General features: G+C 39.7%; 1 protein-coding gene across 1 annotated transcript; it reads left to right on the top strand.

Annotated features, from left to right (window-relative positions):
• Nucleotides 1-468: 468 nt before the first annotated feature.
• LOC140445520 (activity-regulated cytoskeleton associated protein 2-like) lies at nt 469-1,122 on the top strand. Its single transcript, XM_072537641.1, has one exon. The coding sequence runs from the start codon at nt 469-471 to the stop codon at nt 1,120-1,122; it is 654 nt and encodes a 217-aa protein (XP_072393742.1).
• Nucleotides 1,123-1,552: the final 430 nt, after the last annotated feature.

The raw sequence follows: 1,552 nt of genomic DNA, 5'->3' as shown, positions 1-1,552 counted from the left end.
CCAACTTGGGCAAAATAGTTTAAAGTGTAGTTCGTACTGTGAAAATCGTAAAGTTTCATTGTGAACAGAAAAAAAGTGTTTTTGCTCCCGCCATTGTAAGGTGATTAGTGGACATTTTCACTTAGTTTAGTGCTTCACAACAATAAATCTACTGTGTATGTGACTGCTGTGGAAACTCCGCACAGACCATCCAAAAACATCCTGTGGGAATATCAATCTTCCACTACAGACCATTCAAAACATCCTGTGGGAATATCAATCTTCCACTAGGCCATTCAGAAACATCCTGTGGGAATATCAAGCTTCCATTCAAGGGTATTTACAAGAAATAAGCAACAGAAACTGTAAGCCTTTAATTTTTATTACTATTTTTGTGTTAAACTTGCAATCACGGCAACAAACGATAAACACAGTTATTCGCTTAGGTCGACGACGGTTTTTAGTTCAAGCGAATCAACATCAGCAGAAATGTCTTCGGTAAATTTAACAAGCGAACAGTTTCAAGCCTTATTAAATACAATAGCAAGGCCTATTTCGGACTCAGGTAGTTTAGCAAAATGCGCTTCTCGCTTCGATGGATCAAAGGGGGCTGATGTAAAAGCTTTTATAGATGCGGTCGAGATCTATAAAGAGTGCACCCACGTATCTGACGCGAACGCATTAAAGGGTATACCCATGCTGCTAGACGGTTTCGCCGCCACGTGGTTTCAAGGTGTTAAAAATACGGTAAACACGTGGGCCAGCGCCATTAATTTATTACGATCGACTTTTGGACCTCAAAAACCAGCCTACAGAGTGTATCGGGAACTGTTTTCGACGGAACAAGATGCTAAAACTCCGTGTGACATTTTTGTATGCAAAGCGCGTGCGATAATAGCTCAGTTACCGGCAGATACATTAACCGAAGCCACTCAATTAGATATGGTATACGGTTTGTTGCATAGGAGAATACGTGAAAAAGTAGCACGTGATAAGATCAATACATTTAGCGAACTCTTAAAAGAATCGAGGCAAACTGAAGAATCGTATGAAAATCCGGAAATAAACATTAAAAACGAAAACGAATCAAAACGGGTACGGTGTAGCTTTTGCAAAAATCCAGGACTGTTTTGGTCTCCATGACCCTAGCGGATGGTAGGACTACTTCTACTACTGTTTTGGTCTTTGATTTAGTTGTTATCTTACAAAACCGCTCTCATAGCATTTCCTTAATTTCTGTGCCCACACACACAAATAGTCGTACCTTACTGGGGGCAGACTTCTTAAGAAAAGCTAACATCATTCTAGACATTCTTAATGACTCATGGTTTTATGGTGATGTCCCTAATATCCCCTACTCATTTGCTCCAGATCCAGCTCAGGTCAGCTCTCCTTGCCAGGTCAATAGCGTTACTCTTGCTCATTTAGAACTACGAGTAGATGAAGGAATTTCTCTATCCTTAGAAGAAAGATCCAATCTTAACAACATTGTTAAGGAAAATTCTGATTTATTCGTATATAATATAGACCCTACTCCATATGCTGAACACTCCATTGTATTGGTTGATGATGT

Source organism: Diabrotica undecimpunctata, chromosome 1 (genome assembly GCF_040954645.1).
Source record: "Diabrotica undecimpunctata isolate CICGRU chromosome 1, icDiaUnde3, whole genome shotgun sequence".
In the NCBI taxonomy this organism is placed as follows: domain Eukaryota; kingdom Metazoa; phylum Arthropoda; class Insecta; order Coleoptera; family Chrysomelidae; genus Diabrotica; species Diabrotica undecimpunctata.
The sequence above is the reverse complement of the archived record's forward strand: the minus strand, read 5'-3'. Positions and strand labels throughout refer to the sequence as shown.

Coding starts and splice junctions, on each gene's coding strand:
- LOC140445520 (XM_072537641.1), top strand. CDS start 469: ATGTCTTCGGTAAATTTAACAAGCGAACAGTTTCAAGCCTTATTAAAT.